At 34.2% G+C, this 20,716-nt stretch overlaps 3 protein-coding genes across 3 annotated transcripts; all 3 read right to left on the bottom strand.

Moving 5' to 3' along the window:
* Positions 1-3,519: 3,519 nt before the first annotated feature.
* On the bottom strand, positions 3,520-5,816 carry LOC141698294 (uncharacterized). The gene is made up of 5 exons (XM_074502965.1): positions 5,526-5,816; positions 5,255-5,411; positions 4,938-4,988; positions 4,008-4,100; positions 3,520-3,811 (listed from the first exon to the last, which is right to left on the bottom strand). The coding sequence occupies exons 1-5, from the start codon at positions 5,684-5,686 to the stop codon at positions 3,752-3,754; spliced, it is 522 nt and encodes a 173-aa protein (XP_074359066.1). The 5' UTR covers positions 5,687-5,816; the 3' UTR covers positions 3,520-3,751.
* Positions 5,817-6,697: 881 nt separating this feature from the next.
* Positions 6,698-14,411, bottom strand: LOC141698624 (CSC1-like protein At3g21620). The gene is made up of 12 exons (XM_074503395.1): positions 14,264-14,411; positions 12,733-13,073; positions 11,949-12,095; positions 11,435-11,570; positions 10,999-11,100; positions 10,387-10,506; positions 10,203-10,283; positions 9,410-9,750; positions 8,350-8,595; positions 7,886-8,210; positions 7,445-7,678; positions 6,698-7,179 (listed from the first exon to the last, which is right to left on the bottom strand). Exons 2-12 carry the CDS (start codon positions 13,044-13,046, stop codon positions 6,916-6,918), a joined length of 2,310 nt encoding a protein of 769 aa, XP_074359496.1. The 5' UTR covers positions 13,047-13,073; positions 14,264-14,411; the 3' UTR covers positions 6,698-6,915.
* Positions 14,412-15,548: 1,137 nt separating this feature from the next.
* LOC141697209 (uncharacterized) lies at positions 15,549-19,409 on the bottom strand. The gene is made up of 3 exons (XM_074501487.1): positions 19,019-19,409; positions 16,270-17,574; positions 15,549-16,054 (listed from the first exon to the last, which is right to left on the bottom strand). Exons 1-3 carry the CDS (start codon positions 19,199-19,201, stop codon positions 15,827-15,829), a joined length of 1,716 nt encoding a protein of 571 aa, XP_074357588.1. The 5' UTR covers positions 19,202-19,409; the 3' UTR covers positions 15,549-15,826.
* Between the last annotated feature and the right edge of the window lie 1,307 nt (positions 19,410-20,716).

Here is a 20,716-nt window from a genome sequence, read left to right as displayed (position 1 = left end):
ACACTGATGCTAGTTTCTGAACCTAATTTTTGGAAAGAAAAGGATGATTACGTGTTTATGTTTGTTTTGTGTTTTGTCTAAATATAAGTGATGTTAGCTGGAATATTTCATAGCAAGAACATTGATGATTCTATAATGGAAGCCGAATATATTGATATTTTTGAAACAACCAAGGAGACTGTTTAGGCATGTCCTTAGGCGATATTACCTTATTAATGAGATTAATGATCAAGGAGATATAAATATAAAGTGCATAGTAATGATAATGTTGCAGACCCACTGACTAAGGCTTTGCCACAGCAGAAGCACGATGGACACACTAGTATCATGAGTATTCATGAGTATTAGATACATGAGTGATTGGCTATAGTGCAAGTGGGAGATTGTTAGTATTTGTGCCCTAGAGACAATACTATGACGTTTTAGTTTAAGACATTTGGATTATTAATATTTATGTTCTATCGATTATTCTTTTTATAATTTATTAATTCTTAATTTACTGCGATATAAATGTTAGATTAATAAATGTCCTTGAAATATGATATGAATTCTATACCTCTAAGTACGTGACTTAGAAATGAGATTATGAGAATATTATCAATATTCCTAAAGGTCCCTAGTCAAGTATTATTAGTACGGGACAATAATAATATATTAAAACTGGTGTGTTTGTTGACTGATGATCACATCTCATTAATCATAGGTATAGTGATACTAAAGTCAAAAACACAGGCAGATGTATATGTACATGGTGCTGGACAGACCCAATGTGAGATTCTACATGTATGTCATGTCATAAGTAATTCTCACTGTGATAATGATGTAATGGTCCTTAGACTTGAAATCAGTATATTTTTATACGAGAATTAATGAACTTTGATTACATTAAAAGTTACCTTTAACCGGGTAATGATAAAAGTATATTTCTGGTATATTATGAATCGTATGAGAAATATGAATGATCTAGAAAGGATTTAACCCTCCTAATTTTAGGAGGGATATTATTGGCCACTTGTGTGAGCAAGACTATGAAATGCGTGGCCACACTCAAATGTTGATTTGATATGATAGTCTACTCATTGATCAAGGAAACCTGGATTAAACATTGATGAGGATGACACATTACATGCCTCGAGTTTAATCTATAATATGTGGTTAAAAGGATTATATTACATTGTACATTATTCACGAAAGGTTAAATCGATCACCGATTGAATTATTATTACTTGGGTAGCAATGATGTATTACTAGATGTCTCTCATTATTTACGATTTTAAATTAGATTTAAAATTCGTTGCCAACGTAATAATAATCTATAAGGTCACAAAAAAAATACTTGAAGGATTATTTAATTTAAATTGGATTAAAATTATATTAAAGTAATTCAAATTATTTACAATATTAATTAAGTATGACTTAATTAATTAGATAAATAATGATATTCGAATTTATTAACATTAATTATGAAATTCAGTTGTTCAATAATTAAGTGTCACTTAATTATTATACAAGTAGGAAGTTTGAATTAATAATAACTCCTAATTAGTTAAGAGTCATAATTCATTTTTCTAATCTCTATATAATATCTCTTGTGACTGATTTTTAAGATAAGACTTTTACTAAAACCCTAGCCATCAAGAGAGAAGATGGAGAAAGCAAGAAACGAGTTTGTGCTAGTACACATCCAGTCCTTGAGTTCAAGCATTCGCGTGGATACCGGTAGAGCGTAGATCGCGAGAGCGTGATGCGTGTTGATTGAACAATCTTTGGATCTCCATATTCAACCGATTTGTAAAGTTTCTTAAGGTAAACAATCTGATCTATGAATTAAATATTTGTTTTTCGTATAGATCCTGTGGTGAGTTTCGAAAATTCTAATTTTTCACGTTTTTAATTATTGTTTTCGTTGCGTTTATGTCCTCGAAACCCTCACCAGCAACACCCAGGTCCCAGAACACCTAGGTCCAGCAATACCCGGGGTCCAGTAACAACACTTAGGTCCAACAAAAACACCGAGATTCAGCAATACGCGGGTCCCGCAACACCCCGGTCCAGCAACATCCGGGTCCAACAACAGCCAGGTCCAACAACACCCAAGTCCAGCAACATACGGGTCCGTCAACACCTAGGTCCCGCAATACTTGGACTCGAAAACAATTCAACCCCGCGGCCTATACTCAGGAAAGTCCATACACGGCATGATAAGTGAAGCGCAAGTGACATCATGTGACATGAACTACCCTAAATGGATAAGGACCAACACGCTCCTACACCATGCGTACCCAAACACGTGTAAAGTATCCACATGTCCTAGGTGTCTATCCTCTACAAGGATGGACAACCCTGATTGAAAAGTATAAACCCTTAAATCATATCCTTGGCCTATATATAGTCCAAGGAAGGAGATTTGGGGGTTACGCTCTCTTACACATACAACCACTTTACATTTATATCTATCTTCATCATCTTCCCAAAACGAGTTCTTACCCTCACACCGAAGATGTCGAAGGACTCAAACCCCTTGGTGTTGTTTTGCATATACTTAATAACAGCTAAACCACAACCGCAATAAGGGTGCAGGCGCGGCGTCGTAAGCACCAGCCCACATACCTGAGTTATCAATATAAATTATTTTATTGTTAAAATTTAAAAGTATATTTTTAGAGTTGGGTTGGAGGTGGTTAAGACCACTTTCGACCCAACTTTAAATATACACTTTTACATAAAATGGTATAAAGCTCTACTCAAAAATTTACTCCATTTTGGTATTACACCAAAAATTACACTAAATTTGGTATCACACTAAATTTTTAGAGTTTTTTATATTCTCATGTTGTCTTTGTACTCTTTTAATAAAACAAATTTATTTTATTTATTTCCAAACACTTTATTACTTTTAACTTTATTTTTATACTTTAGTAATAAATAACCTATATAGTACAAGAATGGTGCAAAATTTTGTGTTAATGGGTGGGAGTTAAATTTAAAAATAGTGTAGTTTTTACACTGTTTTGGTGTAAAAATTATACCAAAATAGTGTAATAGATTGAACCAACTTATAAGTTATAAGGTCATGAGTTGTTTTTTGTTCTGGTATAAGGTCATGAGTTGAATTATAGTAAAAATATAGTTTTTTTTCAACCTATTTTGATTTTTCTTTTTTTAATTAACTATAGTTTTAACATATATGTTTGTAAATGATTTTTTATTTTAAAATTCACAAATTAATATAATTCTATTTAAAAATTATATATTTTAATTTATTTAAGTAAAAAAATAACTTATAACTTAAATCATCCAAAAACTTAAATAACTTATACTTAAATTATCCAAAAACTTATATAACTTATACATAATCATCTACTTATCACTCGCAAGTCACTCTTTCAATTTAATAAATTACTTTCAATTTAATAAATTACTTATTTTAACATTTCAAAGCCAGGCACCAACTTGAAATCTTGAACTTTTAGAACCTGATAACATTACTTTGTAGGAGTATACATGACATTCAAAACCGGCATAGAACACTGGAAAATATGTATACATTATATGCAATTATCCAATAGAAAGCACAATGCGTGTTTACAATTCTACAATTGCTTCCAAGATATTAATTACTAACAAATTGCTCCATAGCTTTAACAACTGTGACACGAATTCTTGAACACTTTGCACTCTTCTTTGATGCTATGGCAGATTTATCACAGCCAAATGCAGTAACTGTTTAAGGAACCGATACATATGTGCCCTAATTGGAGGTCTTCATTAGATATGCTACTATGCATCCTAGAATGGCACCAGCAAAAACCTGTTTCAAGGAAATCAACAGATCATATTGGAATGCCAGCCAACAAATAGCAGAATGTTAAATCCTAATTTCTGATATTAAAATTTTACGTAATTCTATTTTTATAGGTACATATTTGGCTCTTCACAATGTGAACATATAGCATAGAAAGTTTCATGCAGATACACAGTTAACTATAGAGTTTAGCACAACAGACCTGAAGTGGTGTATGCCCAAGAGAATCACGCAACGGTCTGGATGTTGATAGAGGGTGTTCAGGAGGAAATTCACACACAATTTGGTTCAGCAACTGCAGACAGCATCAAATGAATTAATTATAGGAGTACACCAACGGACAAGAAAGAAGCTCTTATAATTAAGACTATACCAAAAGTCAAACAACGGGTAGCTTAGTCTATAAACTTAAACAAAAACTCTTTTGTTAGGCCAATGAGAAACAAAGGAAAACACTAAAAAAATGACAGCAGATAAGAAAACAAAAAAAATATGGGAATAGAAAGTGATAAGGCTAATATAACAGCTCGGTAATACTTTAGACACAAGTTGTCAATATCGAGTAATAATTTAGTCTAGTATATTTGTTCCAAAGAGAAGCTAATTCTTTTGTATGTTATATGATCTTGAGAGGTTTTACTGTTCTCAGACTCCCCGCACAATCTGCCATCCTGGAGTTGCAGGATTTAAGTAAAACTCAATAAGTGAAGACAGAAACTGAAGTTGAGAATGCAAGCTTCATGAACGAGACAAGCCTAAGATTTAAATTGTGCTTTAGATACAAAATATCATAGAAATACGTGCAAATTCACTAACAGGTCCTAAAGTGCAAGAAAATGCACCACAAGTAAATAATTAGTATTCTACTTTTCAAGTAGATGATCTTACATAAAAATTAGAAGGTAAATGACTCTGTGCACATAAAAGCACCATTAAACCCTATTAGGCTATGTCTAAATAAAGCCGATGGTTAGTGCACTATCACTTTATACTATATGGTGTCGCTTGACAAAATAATATCACCTTAAATTATTTTGGCAACTACATAATGCCAAGGATGACTGAAAATATAAAAAGAAAATTAATTAAAATAAATTCAAAGGAGAGAACACTACTGTTGAGTTTATCTTACTTCAGCTTGTCGTCCAGCATGAAGCCTAACACCGGTTGCATCATACATCACCTGCAAACATTTCAAACCAAAATATCGTGCATTAGCTATTTTATTTAGTTTTGAAGTAAATCACAGCATAATATAATAAAACCTTCCTATACAAAAAAAAACCAAATTTATAATCTCGGAATCCTAATTTAGCAAAATTGAGCATCCAAGCACATAGAAATGTTAATCACCTAAACTTAATTCACGAATTGGCAGAGGTCTATACACAATCATAACATCAAATATCCAATTATTCACAAATTATAAAAATCACGAAAATCACATACAACGCAAGCTAACACAACAGCGATAGCAAAAGCGGGAGAAGCAGATCCATCCTGCAATCCAACAGACACAACAAGCGCCATCACAGTGGAGGAATGCGAAGACGGCATTCCACCAGAATCAAGCATCTTTTTCGAATCCCATCTCTTCTCCTTATACCTGAGAATCTAGCATAAACCACAAATTCCATTACAATTCGCTTCGTACACAAAAAATCTAATTCATTACTTTATCGAATATTAAAACAAAAATAACCGAAGGATCGAATCGAACCAGGTGGTGAAGAGCTTGAGGAACTGAGCAATTGCGCAGGCGAGAAATGCGGAGAGAAGAGGGATGTTATAGGGGAGAAGAGAAGCTGGAGATGATGGTGAAGAAGAAGAGGTTAAGGTGCTAGACGACGTCGCATCGGCGACGGTCATCACCTCGTTCATTGGGGCTGTTTGCGTCGGGTCAACGATCCAAATCTAAAGCCCACACCCGGCGAAGAGACGGATGATTTATTACTTAATTTATTTATACTAAAAGTCAGTTTGATTGTATACAGAGAAGATAAGAAGAAAGGAATGTGTGCGCGTATGTGTAATTGTGTATTTGAAGTCAATTTTTTGGGCCTATTCTTTCTCATTTTTCTTCATTAAACTACAAGGGCTACAAATGACAATATTATACTAACTCCTACGCATTTCCAAACTATTAAATTTAAATTAAAATCAAAATATAATATAATTATTAATCCAAATTTTATTACAAAAATTGCTATTACAAACCCGCAGCTAAAAATATGTTCAAAATATTTTCCAACATATTTACCAATATAGTTTCAAGAAATTTAATTATATCTGCCAAAATGATTCAAAAAAAGGAAATGTACTAGCTCTCCGAGATACGAGACAACTCTCGATCACCTTGGCATATATGTCTAATTATTCAAAAAAGAAAAAAAAAGAAATGTATTTATAATAATTTGTTCTTCGATATTTTTATTATGTGTCCATGGGTACATAATAAGCGCGAAAATTTATAATTTTACACATAATAAGCGCGAAAATTTATAATTTTAGATCAATTTAATTACTGGAGTCGGTGTTAACATAAAAAATCCGCAACTATTATAAAAAATGAACCAATAAAAATTAACTTAAAATTATAAGTTCCTGCGCTAAAAAATCAGTTAATTCTTAACCAATGTTAACATGACCGTAATTTTAAATATGTTCAGGAGTTCAGCAGAGTTTTTATAAAAAGCTTTTGTAGTCATCAATCTACTTGAAATCTGAAGTAGATTGGCAAGGATGTGCAATTCTGCTTTGTAAAAAAAGGATGCGCACTTCCGTCTATTAATCATTTACCAAGTTTCAGAATATTTAATTGTATATTTTCTTATCCAGGTTTATAATCTTTAATTGGGAAAAGAAGATTCATTTTTAGGTGACATTATATGTGACAGAGAAGTTAACAGAAAAGATGAAACATTGGCAACGACGACAGACATTTTTCATGCATGTCAACAGAGCAACTAGACATAAGTTGTCAAAACATGCAAAATTGTCATGTTTATCAATCTATTTGGTTAATTTGCTAATATCTACAATCATTCATCTACATTGTTCCAGCAACTAGGACTCGTCTCAGGGGCACCAACTATTATACCAGGCAGGATTCATGGAGTTGTGATTCCTTGAGCATCATATAATAGGGGTCCAGCAGAGCCTAAACTCTTTTGGCTAGGTGCTGGAGTATTTTTACGGGAAATCCGTTTGGTGGGAACAAGAGTAGGTTCCAGCTCTATATCTTCAGCGTCTGCATCGCTGTCACTGTCATCTCCACCCTTGAGGACTGGGTGGAGGTAAGCATTTTGAAGATATTCCTTTAAGTTCAGGTTTGGCTCCCGTGTCCGTTCCAATATATCTTTCATATTCGCTTCCTAAAAAGTACATATATAAGCTAAAGTGGGAGAGGGCATGATTTATGAAAGCAAATAATTTGAAAAATAACCAAACTGGAGAAGATGTTATCTACATAAAACTCTACTAAAAGAGAACAGAGTGACAATATTTGTGCTAATTGAAAAGGTATATATATGATATATATATATCTTCATGATTGTAAATTTTGAAATAAAAATTGTGAACAGGTACCATGTGCAAGTCGAGGGAGTAGTTTATATGTCCTCAAATAGAGATTCAAACCTGTAATGGAAATCTGACAAAAGCTGGCTCGTAACGACCTTTGCAGAATATATGAAAACATATCGTCAGGACCGGGAGTGCTATGAGCAATGGAGTTGACTGAGCAGCTCCTTTGGTACTTAACAGACCCATCAGAAGTAACTGTGAGACGACCAATGCCACTATAATACGCACATGGACATCAGGCCAGAATGCTGCAGCACTTTCATATTTCTGACTGTAGACATTTATAATCTACAGGTTCACAGAAAATATATCAGAGTTGTTCTTTTAACAAAAAAACACCTTTTTTAATTTCAATTTTAGCAATATTACCGTAGAAAAAGAAAACAGTACGCCATACATGACCAGGCAGATTATACATAACCAATTAATATTTTTACTAAAAAGTATACAGTGATATTACAACCTTAGTTCCGAATTTTTTTCCCTGAAAAGTACCTGATGGCGATAGACAAGGAAGGCCAGGCCGAAAAATACTACTATGAAGGGAAGTAGAATAGGGCTCACAACAGCATAGACAAGACCTAGTAAGAAGTAAAGTTGTATTTGAGGTTCTCCAGTATAAAAGTCAATGCTTCCTGGATCCATGGCTTCTTTCCTATCCTTTTCAGTTTTAACCAAGAAGAAATTTTTCAAGTGATACATTATCAGTGGCTTCAATCTTAAAATCTCCCCCGCAACTCCGGCCCATCCATCTACCATTATGTAAGTTATAAAAAATGTTGCTTTCATGGGGATCGAGACTCCGATAGTTTTTGGGATCCTGCAGGCAAACAATTTGCACTAAATGATAAACTAATCATATATAAAGATTTGTAGACCAACAACACAGTCAAAGCAAGATTGTACCTACAATTAGTAACTAGAAATAAATTAGAAACCACTATCCGTAGAACACTTACTCATTTGCTGATTGGTGGATGAATTTATTTAGCTGCTGAAATGCAGTTCCTGAGATTATGCTCCCAAGGAACACATTGACAAATTGGAAAACATAATATCTACTAGCAGATCTCCTTTCTAGTTTTGATACGGAGCTAAAGCCTTCAAATTTGGACATCAGCATTAATATTGATGGTAGAAGAATAAGAAAAATTTTCAAAGCGATTCCGGGAAGAAAACCTTGTATGAATGATTTCACAGCTTTCCTGCATGCCACAAAAAAAGTTCAAAAAACTTGATATTAGTTCCGTGGAACAAATCAAGCAAAAATTTCATTATAATGTGTAACTCTTCTAGCCAGTGGCAACTAAAAGCTCAAATTAAAATGTCTGATTTATCTAATATCTTAAGTGTTATTTTATACTTTTTTTCCAGTAAAAAAGTTACATGCTCTTACAGAACCAACCTTATAGAGCCAATTGAACGTAGATTTTGTGAAAGTCCGTATAGACCATTTAAATTTGAGAAGAAGAAAAATATATCATTATCACAAGAGTATGAAGCCTTGCAAAAAAGCTCATATTGTTTTTCATACTTAGCGTGTGTAGATCCAGTTGAACGTAGAATATGTGAAATTCTGTATAGACCATTTAAATATGCGAAGAAGAAAAACATATGATTCATTATCACAAGAGTACGAAGCCTTACAACAAAGCTCATATTGTTTTTCATACTTAGCGTGTGTAGATACAGTTGATTGTAGAATATGTTAGTCTATATAGATAAACATGTGAAGAAGAAAATCAAACATAAATAAATGCACGTGCAGGTCATCCTAAGTAACAGAATAAAGTTCATTCTCGGGGTGTGTTATCAAAGAGTATTGTTTCTCTGTTTGGTACACTTTGTTATATTATATTTAATTATCATTTAAACAGTTCACACTAATGCAATCTTTATTATGAAGATAAATTGATAAACTTGGTGATTTTCTTGATTGGTATTGTGTGAACTTGGTCTAATCAACTGCGCTTCTGTAGAAACTTGGGGGAGTTCACACTAAAGAAAATGAAAACTTACGCTTCAATCATAGGCTTTAGGAAAGGCGCGGCCTTCTCTATTCCTTCAATATTTGCAAGAGTCTGTACAATTGCGATAGGGATCATGAAGAAGAAAGTAAGAAAGAAGAAAGCAACAGCGACAACAAGCCTTCTTATTGTCAGAGATACATATGGGATTGCCAGGTTATCCCAATACACATCACGAGGCTCCGGAGCCCACTCAGTTAACCAGACAGTTGGATTTCTAGATTGTTGAGTTTGTGCACAAACAGCAGCAGCCCATCGTGTTTTAAATGAAACAAATGCAGCTGGCATAATGAACTTTGGATCCTTGGCCATTTTCATTTTTTCGGCAGATATCTACAATAATACATTTCAAGATACGATGGTAAGCCATAAACAATGCACAAATCATAATAAACTTTTATTAATTAGTTCAAGTAACATCGGTAGTCACACAATTCTAAAAGCTACATTTTACATGTTGAAGCTTTTAACTAATTGATTTGGATCACTACTTCGACTGCTAGACTTTTCTTAGAAGCCTGAACAATGCACTTTTGTTGCTGACAAGTGAAAATGCAAATTTTGATTGCTAACAGTCGAGTTTGCAGGTTTTTTCAGACAGATACATAGAAAACTAGCTAAGTTATAGGTTTCACCTTGAATAGATCAACTTTCCTAGCAATGCTGACACCAGCTATTATGGGAAGACAACAAAACTAAAACTACTAATTCCCATTTATACTGTGTATTACTGAGGACAGCTAGAACAGAAGAAAAAAATGCGATAGTGCAAATTCGGGCCTTACTTCTTCAGATAGTTTTTTAATTTTGGATGAATAATACTGAATTGCATCCACTTTATTCCCCCAAAGCCCAAGAAATCCAGTCTGCATTGTAAAATAGACGTTTCACAATATGCTTAGCTATAGTTAGGGAAGAATATAAAAAACAAAACATCAAATTTGATTCTTTCCAGGTGAGATTATTTACCTTTATAATTGGTTTCTTTGACTGATTTCTATCATACTTCAGTTGATAATAATCGAGCCAATTTTGTTTCTTTTTCTTCTCATTAACAAGTCCTGATAATTTGTTGGCATTGCATACAACCTGCACGCCAGTAGCCTAGTCAAGAAAGTATAGAACACACACATTTGAGAGGGAAATTGTCTATTCTGGCTGCCTCCCTGCTGTTTCCCACTAGTGGCATAAAAATAAGATTAAAAATTGTATCTGTTGTCTCCTCTAGACAGACATTAGAGAAAAAACCACTACAAAACATGTCCTACAGGTTAAACTTTTTACCTATTATATAATCTGTGTTCCAAAGACATTAAGAAAAATATGAGATGTTTCCTGCTATTCAGCTCCTGACTATTACAGAAGTAATTACAAAAAATAACTTTAGCAGAAAATGAAAAAGAGGAAGCATCTTATATTACACAAAACAAACTAGTGCCTTCCCTTTTCTGTGTTTATATTTAGTATCATTCACTCTCCGCATATTTTTGCAGGATGCTGTTACTAAAAGACATGTTTTTTACATCCAAAACTAATTTAAACTTCTGAATCTAAATCATGATGCAAAATAGCAGTATGAACCTGACTAGTGAGATAATGATCTGGATGGTTGACCAAGAAAAAATGCTCCACAAGTTGACCAACTGATTCATCGGGATCCGGTGGCACATTTCTAACTAGTACCTACTCAAAATCAAACAGATTTCAAAAATTAGCAGCAGTCGGTAGCAATTTTTTTTGATAGGGACTAAATATACCAGTAGAAAATCAGGTACCCAAAACAAAACTGTCAAGTATCAACTACTTCCAGCTCGTTGGATATAAAATAACAATTAGCAAATTTTTTGATCCAAACGACCATGTTAAATAACTGCTATAAACATAAACACACTATTAACTATCTCTAAAGACATAATAATATACATAATATCATCTCTGTCATCTCAAAGTATCTCGTTGAGTTAAACTTAACATAGAATATACAACTATAACGTCAATGTATCAAAATTCATCTTACTGTAAATTGATCTGGTCGACGTTGTTCTGATGCAAGGAAGTGCAACCTCATTGATGCAACTTTTTCATACTCCTTCTTCAGCACATAGCATGTCCAGAGGGTAAAAACATAGGCCATCACTAAATGGGTCCAGAAGCTGCCAATAATATTTAGAAGTAAACAAGCTTTATTGTAGAAATATTCCTGGAAAATATTAAGCATGGCAGTTGAATTTGTCCCATCTCCCAATCTAGCAAAGTACTGGTGATGCATAATGGTATATCACAAAATGTGCAGTTACTGTACTAGTACCTTTCAAACAGAGTTTTTCCTTGACCATATAAAAAATAAGGATATATACATATATATATATCTATTACTTGCTAGATAATGATATGTTGATGGTGCGATACTTGAGAAAATTAAAACTGTTATATCACGATATCACTCAAATAACAGGAGAAGTGGTAATGGAGGAAAATATAGAAAAAATAAAGAAACAAATAGCAAAATCAAGGTAAACCCCTTGTCATACCGGTCTGATCCAACTGGAATATTTGAAATGGAAAGTTTGTCTATGTCGCTGTAAGTTAGATCAGAGTGCTCAAGAGTGCGATTTGTCCAATTCACTGGCACCATAATGGAAAAGGCAACCATTGCAATAGGAATGAATATCTTAAGCCTGCGAGGGTAAATAGACAACCGAATTAAATAAATAAATATCATAAATGTAACCGGTGAAAACATGTCCAAAGCAAGTAGCAAACAGTTCCCTCTTACTTAATACAATGTTTTGAGAAATTAAGAATCAAGAAGTTGAGTGTAAAACTCTTTCTCTCTTCTGGATTCTGAAACTACAATATGTGTGGGGTAGAAGTATAGAGGACCAGGGACAGGGGGTGGAACAAAGAAGTCATATATAATGAAGTCACGACATAGCAAATTTTATGGATATTAATTCACAGGTACAATGATTATAAGAAAAATTAATTCAACTTGTCAATAATCAAGTTTCTCAAGGTACACACACCCAAAAATTACAACACAAATCCTGTCTTACATAACTTCTAGTTTGGACCATATTATAATTAGCAATTTGTTCACAAAGTCTTATGAACTAGTGATGGGGTGTAACTATTTATTCTTTGAAAGAGTGTAGCTTAGTATAGTACAGTATGAGGTGAGTAGATATATACATAACCTGCAATAATAAAGATAGTTCGTTTAGTCATGCTTATATTAGTTGTAATAGCTATTTCCATGCAGAGTATTGAAGGGTCAACATCAAAAAGTACCATTTGTAATATAAGATAGCTTACCCTATCAAGTAAATCCTCAAGTAAACCGCAGAATCCAATCCTGCATGATCAATAAGTTCAGGCTCTGGCATTTTCAAGGCAGCAGGCATCCAATTCAGAAATCTCAAGTACGATCTCCAATCCAAATTCACAAATTTCTGAACAAGTGCACCTGACTGCACTGGATCGTTTCTTACACCCTTCAGGTACCATTTCGGAAAGTAGACTCTATCATTAAACGGTTGAATCCGGAGAATGGCAAATGCTATAAGAAATGCTAATGCAGTGAGGATATTTATAGCTGCTGCCACCCCTATATCAGAAAGTGTAGCCATAAATCCAACCTAGAAAGATATCTACACCTGCCACATAGATATAATATATTTACTTGTAAAATGAAATCCTTAGTTTTTATGTGGGATACATTGACAATGTACATATCACAAAAAGATAGTTAGAAATTCAGCATTATCATATGGAGTCAAAGAATAGTATATAATATTCCCAGCAGGTTAAATGTATCATAGATTCCATTAATAATGGTAACAAAGTTGGCTATGCATACTGTCCCAGAATAGGGGAGCCGGGAGTGTCTGAAATAACTCACACACGATTAACATTATTTCTGTATTCTTTGTCTTTAAAAAATTGTACAGTAAATGCTACAAATCAGGGAATAACCATTTTAAAAAAAATTCAAAAATCATATAAACTAAGAAACAAACTATCAAGGCAAGATCATTTTTTTTTCAAATCTTTCTAACTATCTCTTCAAAAACCACCATATAAGCTCAGATTCAAATACCTGTAGTGATTTTGAAGTGCGTAGCTACCTAACATGTAATTAAAAAAAGTAGTTCAGGTGCAGAAGAGCTTGTGCAGTTATTCTTACAATTAAGATTTGTGCATCCCTCCCTCCCTCCCTCCCTCCCTCCCTCCCTCTCTCTCTCTCTCTCTCTCTCTCTCCCTCTCCCTCCCTCCCTCCCTCTCCCTATCTCCCTCTCGCTCACTCTCTCCCTCCTTCCTCTCTCTCTTTCCTCCCTCCCTCTCTCTCACACTATCTCTCTCTCTCTCCCTCCCTCCCTTTCTACCTCCGTCCCTCTCTCTGCTTTTCTATATGTCAATTAATAATGTTCTGCAATAGTATATAAACACAAATTAAACATAAATTCCTAGATTTTGATCCACAGATCACTCTAGTTATCTAGTACCGATTCAGTAGGCATTCACACGAAAGGTAGATACAATCGAAAAGTCACAATGTAATACACAATTCTGAAGTGCTCTATCAACAACATTCAGCAAAACTAAGCAAATATATATAACATACATCTAAAAAATACACACACGCACATATTGCAATCACTGGCACACATTTTCTACAATACACCGACACACATACACGTTGATAACTAGCAACTCTTAGCCCCAAAATACATGCTATACACCAAATTAATGTAAAATTCGATACATGAATACACATATATAACTATAAACTTCAATAGATTGAAAAAAATAGAGAGAATTGAAGTAGTGAAGTTGAAAGATATACCTGTATTTCAGTGTCCAAGCTGGATCAGTTTGTTGAAATTAAAAGAGGGAGTAAATTTTTTTAGTAGTATATGAAGAGTCCAGGCCTGGGGTTTTATTGCTTTATTCAGTAGTACGAATTACAACGTCGTTTATGTCACTCGCTTTCTATTCTCTGTCATCTGAAATTCAACAAACTAGGCCCACTGCTTCCCAAAATATATAACGGCTATTTTTCAACTCTACTTTGGATGCTTATTTTTTTTGATCAATTACTTTGTACACTAGCATATTGCTCTGTTCATTTATGTTTAAATAAAATATTATTCTTTCGGTTCTATTTATTTGATTTCATTTCTAACTTTCAATGTCTCAAAATATTTGTTCAATTTTCAGTAAGATAAATCAAGTTTTAAAATATGTTAAACTTTTAATAATATGTTAATCAGTTTTATTTTTTGAATTTACGATTAGAGATATATATATATATGTTACCATATTTAATATTAAAATTAAAATATTTATGCCTACAAATACTAATCCGCGCTTAATTTTTCTCTTTTCGTGAAACAAATTCGTCCTTACCTTATAAAAAAAATCATCACTTACTTAATTATGACGTATCTTTTTTTTTGTCCAACACTATATCGAGCAATATCGAAAATTTATGCCGGCTGCCCGGCTCATGCATATTCACTATTAATAATGTGTTATTTCCGGTCTCATAGTCTATAGATTGTTGAAGCAAGGGGCTTCACGAAAATCCAAATCTATAATTTCAGTACTACCAAATTACCAATTACATAGACTTAAGCAAGAAGGGAATACATGCATATTCTATATTTGTTTTCTGACATTGCAGAGGAAAGAAAGACAACTTCCAAATGTGGTATAGCATGTGTAAAAGTATTGGTAGATCGTATACATAATAGGTTATGACCGTGTTCCAAACGTGAGAAGTAGGGTCATGAGTTGGTGGGGGGAAGATTCTTGGGACTACTCAGCAAGAAAAACTTAAGGGAAAAGATGGAAGGATCCTCACACACCATATAGCTCACCGCCCAACCAATTTCATTGTCTACAACCAGGTAGGTTCCCGTCTTTACCAGGATCAGCATCAAGTTCTTGAACAATGTATAGTAAACAATGTCATGCAAATCAGAAGTGTATACATAAGCAAACACACCAGGTTCACACAGTGTATACGTATTGTAATCTAAACCAAATGTCCTAGCATCATCGCTGCATAAAGTAGTATAACCGTGAATCTTAAAGTTAAAGCTCAGAAGTGGCTACTTTGAACCGTAGACAACAGATCAATTAAGTTTTATACGCCCTTGGCACAAAATCAACCTCAAATGAAAAGAACCCAGCCTAGACGTAGCAAACAACTCTATAGAAACCTGAATGCTACATATTGCTTAGATATGAGTTCAATAAAATAACAGATTCTCCGACAAACAACATAGATTAGAGTCAGTACACACTACAATTTACAGGACATGCGAGCCCGTGACAAATCATTTGCACTTGCAGAGCTAATTTCCAGATAATCCAAAAGTGCACATTGTAGAAGATGCAGGTATCAGCTCCTTTGATGAACAGCAATTTGATGAATGTCCATATCCTTTAACATGACTGCACGACCACACGAATCGCATGGGGCAGTTCTGGAACCACACACACTCTCATGTTCTGAGAGTCCTCTCAGTCGATCTCGTGCATCTGCAGCAGAAGTCCCGGCTTGAACCATGTCCCCACAGAACTTGCAAGTTACCAGGCGCAGTGAACAGTCTGACGACTGATGTTGCACCTATATCAAGGAAAAAAAAAGCACATATAAAACTTAAATTTAGGCAGATACTAAAAAACCTTCCAAGACATTTTGAAGATATATAGTTTAAAATCAGCCTAGATAGGAAAATCAGACTAAACACAAAAACATATAAATAAAAATCAGTCTAGATAAGCAAAAACACAAAAACTGCTGCTATCACTGAAACTAATAAGCAGAAAGAGTATACTTACCATCTGTTCCTTTTCGAGTATGACCCCGCAGGGGCACTGGAGGGGTTCGTGAAAAACTTTCATGTGCTTCTCAATCTCTCCCCCATGAAAGGCTAAACCACATTTTTCACAGTGAATGTGATTTTTTGCATCATCAATTCTGAGAACAACACCACAACCAGCATGTTGACAGATCATATTATGTCTCCTGCAGTAGGCCTCATGCAGAGCTATGGTCCTAGAGGGTATATAGTGCTTGCAGTTCCTGCACTCTAAGGTATCAGCCGCAGCAATTGTTGAGGACGTTGCAGCTGCCTGCTGACCAACCTTGCTGTTGCTCCTATCTTGAACAGTTACAGAGAGCTGGAATTTTGTTTTTCCCTTGAAGCCATATACACCAATACTGTAGGTGCCTTGAGCCAAGCTCTGATCTCTGGAGCTGAGTACCAAAACTTTTGAGCCCACATCATGAGAAGACCATCCATGTTGATGCCGATTTGGGAATAAGAGGGGATGCTTGGAAATATACAAATCAGTATCCCCATCTTGTCCCTCCATGTCTATCTTTACCTCAATTTCAGAGTCCCCGGAAGAAATCAATGACCATACGTCAACATCAATTGAGAATTTATAGTACATATAATTCCCTTCTTCCACCACTCCAGATTCTGACTTCCCAAACATAAGTGGTATGAGGACATGCTGATCTGTTTTACCAGGAGCAGAGTCAGGACCTACGATATCAACCTCAATATCTGTGTCGAGGACAGATATGCTAGAAGAGGGTTTTAACTCAAGGACACGTAGATGATATGTAAGTACGCCATGATTGACTGTGAGTACATCATTCTGAGAAAGAGTTGCATGTTGGCGAAGGCTTGTTTCCAGGACAGCTTTGTGATTGGGAATGTCCGAAAAACCAAATTCAATTGGTTGAAGCTTTGCATATGTCCCTTTTGGCAGCCACACATAACGCACTTCAACTAAGGAAGTCTCTGTAACCGTTGCAGGGAATAAGTTACTCCATATATGAGGAGGAAGACCAACAGAACCCTCTTCTGCAGTAAATTCTAGAACTCCGGCATGAGTTGTTCCATTATGTTGACTTTCAGCGCCCTCAGCAATTGAGGAATTCTCATGATGCAAAACAGAAAGACAAAAATGCAGAGGTCCCTTGTCAAAGGAACCCTGATCGGATAATTCTGTGAAGCAGGACGGAGGTAATTTAATTTTATCTCCAATACCCTGATAGGGCACAGCTTCTAATACACGATTAAACATGATTCCTCTTCCAGAAAGTAAGTTTTCTTCCATATGCTGATCCGCCTGAAATGGATATGAATTCCATGCGAACAATGAGCATTAATGTTCCAATGAAGTTAAGCTAATGAAACACCAGATGGCAACCTTAAAAAACATTAACGGTACACATTCATAATTTCATATTATTTTCCTAAAACCACTTGACATTTAAATTATTCCCGAGAAGGTCACTAGACTAAAGTTTATGTTAGTAAAGGCTAGATGCACACCGAGGCGCTAGGGTCCTTTGAAGCCTAGGAGATGAGGCGCGCGCCTCATCGAAATGAAACGAATTTACTTAGAAAACCAATTATTTGTTATAGAATTCTGCAAAAAAATCACAAATAGGAACTATAACTTAATACATATATACATGATACACAGTACACACACAGCTTTACTGAGAAGAAAGAAGTAGAATATACTCCTACATGTATATTTAAGGATATGTCTTTACATTTGTTAATACTGATAACATGGATTTCTAAACATTTGTGGGATTAAAACAAGTTGGGGTTTAGGGCTGTTTTTGACTATTTTTACTGTTTTTGCGCCTCGCTGCGCCTCTCGCCTCAGGGGTCTAGGCACGCGCATCATTGGAGGCGTTGTGCCCTGGTAAGAACTATGCGCTAATAGTGCGCCTCGCTGCGCCGAACACATATATAGATCAATCCTTTATACCAATAATCTAAGCTTCCTTTGTACACAAAAGTTAAAAGATTTGTGAGGAGTATAAATTCATAAACAGATAACCTACTAGAGCAAACTGAATGATGTAATAAAGGGAACACACGAGACAATAAAACAAATCACAATCGTCAAAAGCATAAATGTCCTTTGCTGACAATATATAACAGATAGTAAGAAGAAATCATACCTGTGGTTATAATTATTATTTGTTTTTTTGAGGGGTGGGGGGAGAGTGCGGATACATCACCTACATCAACCATTAACAAGCTTATACCTGGTATTATTTTTATCTTGAGGCACTGTCTAATGTGTGACACGCCCGACATTTATCTTCTCAATTATTTTAATAGTAATACAAAAAACCTAAAGACTACAGAAATAAGCAACTTCACTTGTTAATAAGGCTTCAAACTAATTCATCCGAAAAATGTTTGATTAAACTTAAGATATGGTAATTCTATCCACCAATTGCACTTATCAAACTTTATTTCAAAAATAGAAGAACCAAAATTAACAGCCTGTAACAGCACGGTCGCATCAGATATCACAATAATCATTTCAATCTGTAGATAAATCACGATATTGAGAATACAATTCACTAATACAAACATAAATTCATACTTAGTTAATTGTGAAATGCATTGAATCAAATACAAAAAAGTAATAATAACAATAGAAATAAGAATATATGTTGATTACTAACACAAATGACATAAAATAAATTAGTATTAACATATACATATAGAAGATAAAAATGAAAAAGGAAAGCATTACGTACCTTGAGTTGTGCTTCCATAGCATCGATCCTCCGAGATCTCTGAGCGGCTTCAATGGCCTCTCTTTGTTTAATAGCCTCTTGTTTAGCTTTTCTCTCTCTTTCTAATTTCAATTTCGCCTTTTGTTTCCTATCCTTCTGTTCTTTCTCAAGCTTCTCTCTCGCCATTCGTAGTTCGAAATCCATCTCTATCTCTCTCTCTCTCTGTCTCTCTCTCTCTCTCTCTCTCTGTCTCTCTCTCCCGCTCTCGTTCAATCTAACTGTCAATTACACACCAAATAAATGAAACTTAACTCGTGGTGTGTCTGTATATATATGATGGATTAAAGAATGAGGGATCAGCGATGACGTTGTGTTTCCAATGTCTTGGGGAGAAAGGGAGATATGAAAATGTGATATTTCTAGGTTATTTACTGATTTATTATATTAATTTTTATTTTTATTTTATTACCCTACCAACAGATCATCCAGATGCTTCTTGTACAGTCTTGGATCAAAGAGCCTCTTTTTATCCAACACAAGAGGCCCATTTAGTTTACCTGGTCAAAATATTGACAAATTAGTATTCTCAAACGTTGGACACTTGGACTGAGATGTAGGGCTGCACAGATAGTAAGATCCGGCCCGCAGGTTAAAACATAAATTAAAATCGAACCACACGCAATTAGCATTTTGTACGGAAAGCAAAATTCAAAAGATATAAAATAATTACAAAAAACATATATAAGAATGAAAAAAAAATATTCTATTTTGTTTATCTTTCAAATTATTTTAGATTGCGTTGCGAAACGCAAATTTTATTTAAAATATTGAAATTCAGTTATGGAATTTCAAATTCCAATATACTGTTCGGTAATTATAAGAATTTCAAATTATGGATTTTAAATTCCTAATAATGTTTGACAATTATTGGAATTTCATTTGAAATTAGCAACTTAAAATTCAATAGTAAACAATCAAAAATACATTTGAAGTATGTAATAACCGGGATATATCGTGTAATTATTTTTATCAATAAATAAATATTTTGTGATTATTATGTGAATTTTTGATGAATTATCTGTTAAGTGGTATCTATATTTGGATATTTAAATATGATAAAATTTGAGTATTTCAATTTTTATATGTTCAAAATAAATGTAGATAATTATGGTATTATTCTATTATTTTTTATGTTGCTATATGATTTTATAAATATTTTATGGATTTAATAAATTATTTTTCCGAGTATTTATAAACTATTTTGTATAACCGGGAATCGACCGACTTCAACCGTTTTTACGTTTTTACAACCCGAAAGTCTCGGGAAAACTACTTCTTAACCTAATTGCAATATTCCGAGCATTTTTCATGTTTTGATTTTTTCGATCCAGAGTATGGTATTCCCTGTGCGGGTCTCGGCGCAAAATTTTCGATATAATATTCGTTTCGGTAAATCAATAAAACCCGTACTTTCAAGAAACGGGATATTTTGATTAAACTATTATATTATGTTCTCGTACTTCGTATAACCAAAACGCTAAGACCAAGTCTGTATTTGCAAAATATATTATTTTGGATAATTATCCTAAAACCAGTACCGATTTGCATCTGTTTTGTCAAATAAACGTTATATTTTATATCCGGTATGATCCAACCGGTTACCAATATTTCGTAACTGTAAATAGCCTTTATCATATTTTATTTTTTACGAAAAATCAT

This window comes from Apium graveolens, chromosome 11 (assembly GCF_009905375.1).
Source record: "Apium graveolens cultivar Ventura chromosome 11, ASM990537v1, whole genome shotgun sequence".
In the NCBI taxonomy this organism is placed as follows: Eukaryota; Viridiplantae; Streptophyta; class Magnoliopsida; order Apiales; family Apiaceae; genus Apium; species Apium graveolens.
This window is presented reverse-complemented; position numbering and strand designations above follow the sequence as displayed.